The sequence below is a fragment of the Penaeus monodon genome, chromosome 21 (assembly GCF_015228065.2).
Source record: "Penaeus monodon isolate SGIC_2016 chromosome 21, NSTDA_Pmon_1, whole genome shotgun sequence".
Taxonomy (NCBI): domain Eukaryota; kingdom Metazoa; phylum Arthropoda; class Malacostraca; order Decapoda; family Penaeidae; genus Penaeus; species Penaeus monodon.
In genome coordinates, this window is record NC_051406.1 from 12152902 (window position 1) to 12153769 (window position 868).

The window sequence follows — 868 nt, forward strand, 5'->3', positions numbered from 1 at the left end:
AATTAAGCAAAACAATAATTGCTTTTAAACAGCTGTTATACTTCATGATGCTGTCCAGTACTGTTACTTTTCTTACATATTACAGATGATATTCCTCACCCTATTTATCCAAAATACTGCCAACTTTCTAAGCATTGGCACATGAGACAAAACACATCTATAAATATATTTTACCATGGCACTACTCATTACCAAAACTAAACAACGGCTCATGGTATCTAACTTCAAATCAGGTACTTTATATGAACCCTTAACCTAAAGATAGTCTTACATCTCTCTTACTGAATTTAAACCCAACAAATTGTGCATCCATCACAGTATGCAAATATATCTATCTATATTCTTCTGTATACTTATTCTCCTTTTTAAACTATGCACACATCTAAATAAACTAACATTCTTCAAAAATAATTAACTCTGGTTTCACAGCCACCAAATATCATCATAAAACAACAGGAACATTATATGTCTGTCTGCGATAGTACATTAACATCAACCCATGATCAGGACGGCTGGATTATTTCTCTATGATATAATTTCACTGGATTCACTGTCAAGTTAATTTGCATTTACTGTTTTCTTGGAAACATCTGCAACTAGGGAAATACACCTATCTTAATTCCAAACTGTCTATATTTCTTTCTTGTTGAAGTATGTATGGTCTTGGGGTACTGCTGCATCTGGCATCTCAGTCCACATGGCATCTTCATTGACATCGCCCATCAGCTGGTTCTGTTGGAGGAGCAGCTCTAAGAACTTGAGGGCCTGCGGACCGCAACCATACACCAGCTGCCGTTCTGAAACTTTGATCAGTTGTCCCTTCTTGTAGTGGTACCTGGGGAAGTCATAAATTCTTCAGCTTTTTTAC

At 36.3% G+C, this 868-nt stretch overlaps 1 protein-coding gene across 1 annotated transcript in view; it reads right to left on the reverse strand.

Moving 5' to 3' along the window:
- Window positions 1-868, reverse strand: part of LOC119586231 — a 12779-nt gene continuing 11911 nt past the window's right edge. The window contains 1 exon segment of the mRNA XM_037934934.1: window positions 1-851. Within this exon segment, the coding sequence (XP_037790862.1) occupies window positions 631-851 (221 nt within the window). The 3' untranslated portion in view covers window positions 1-630.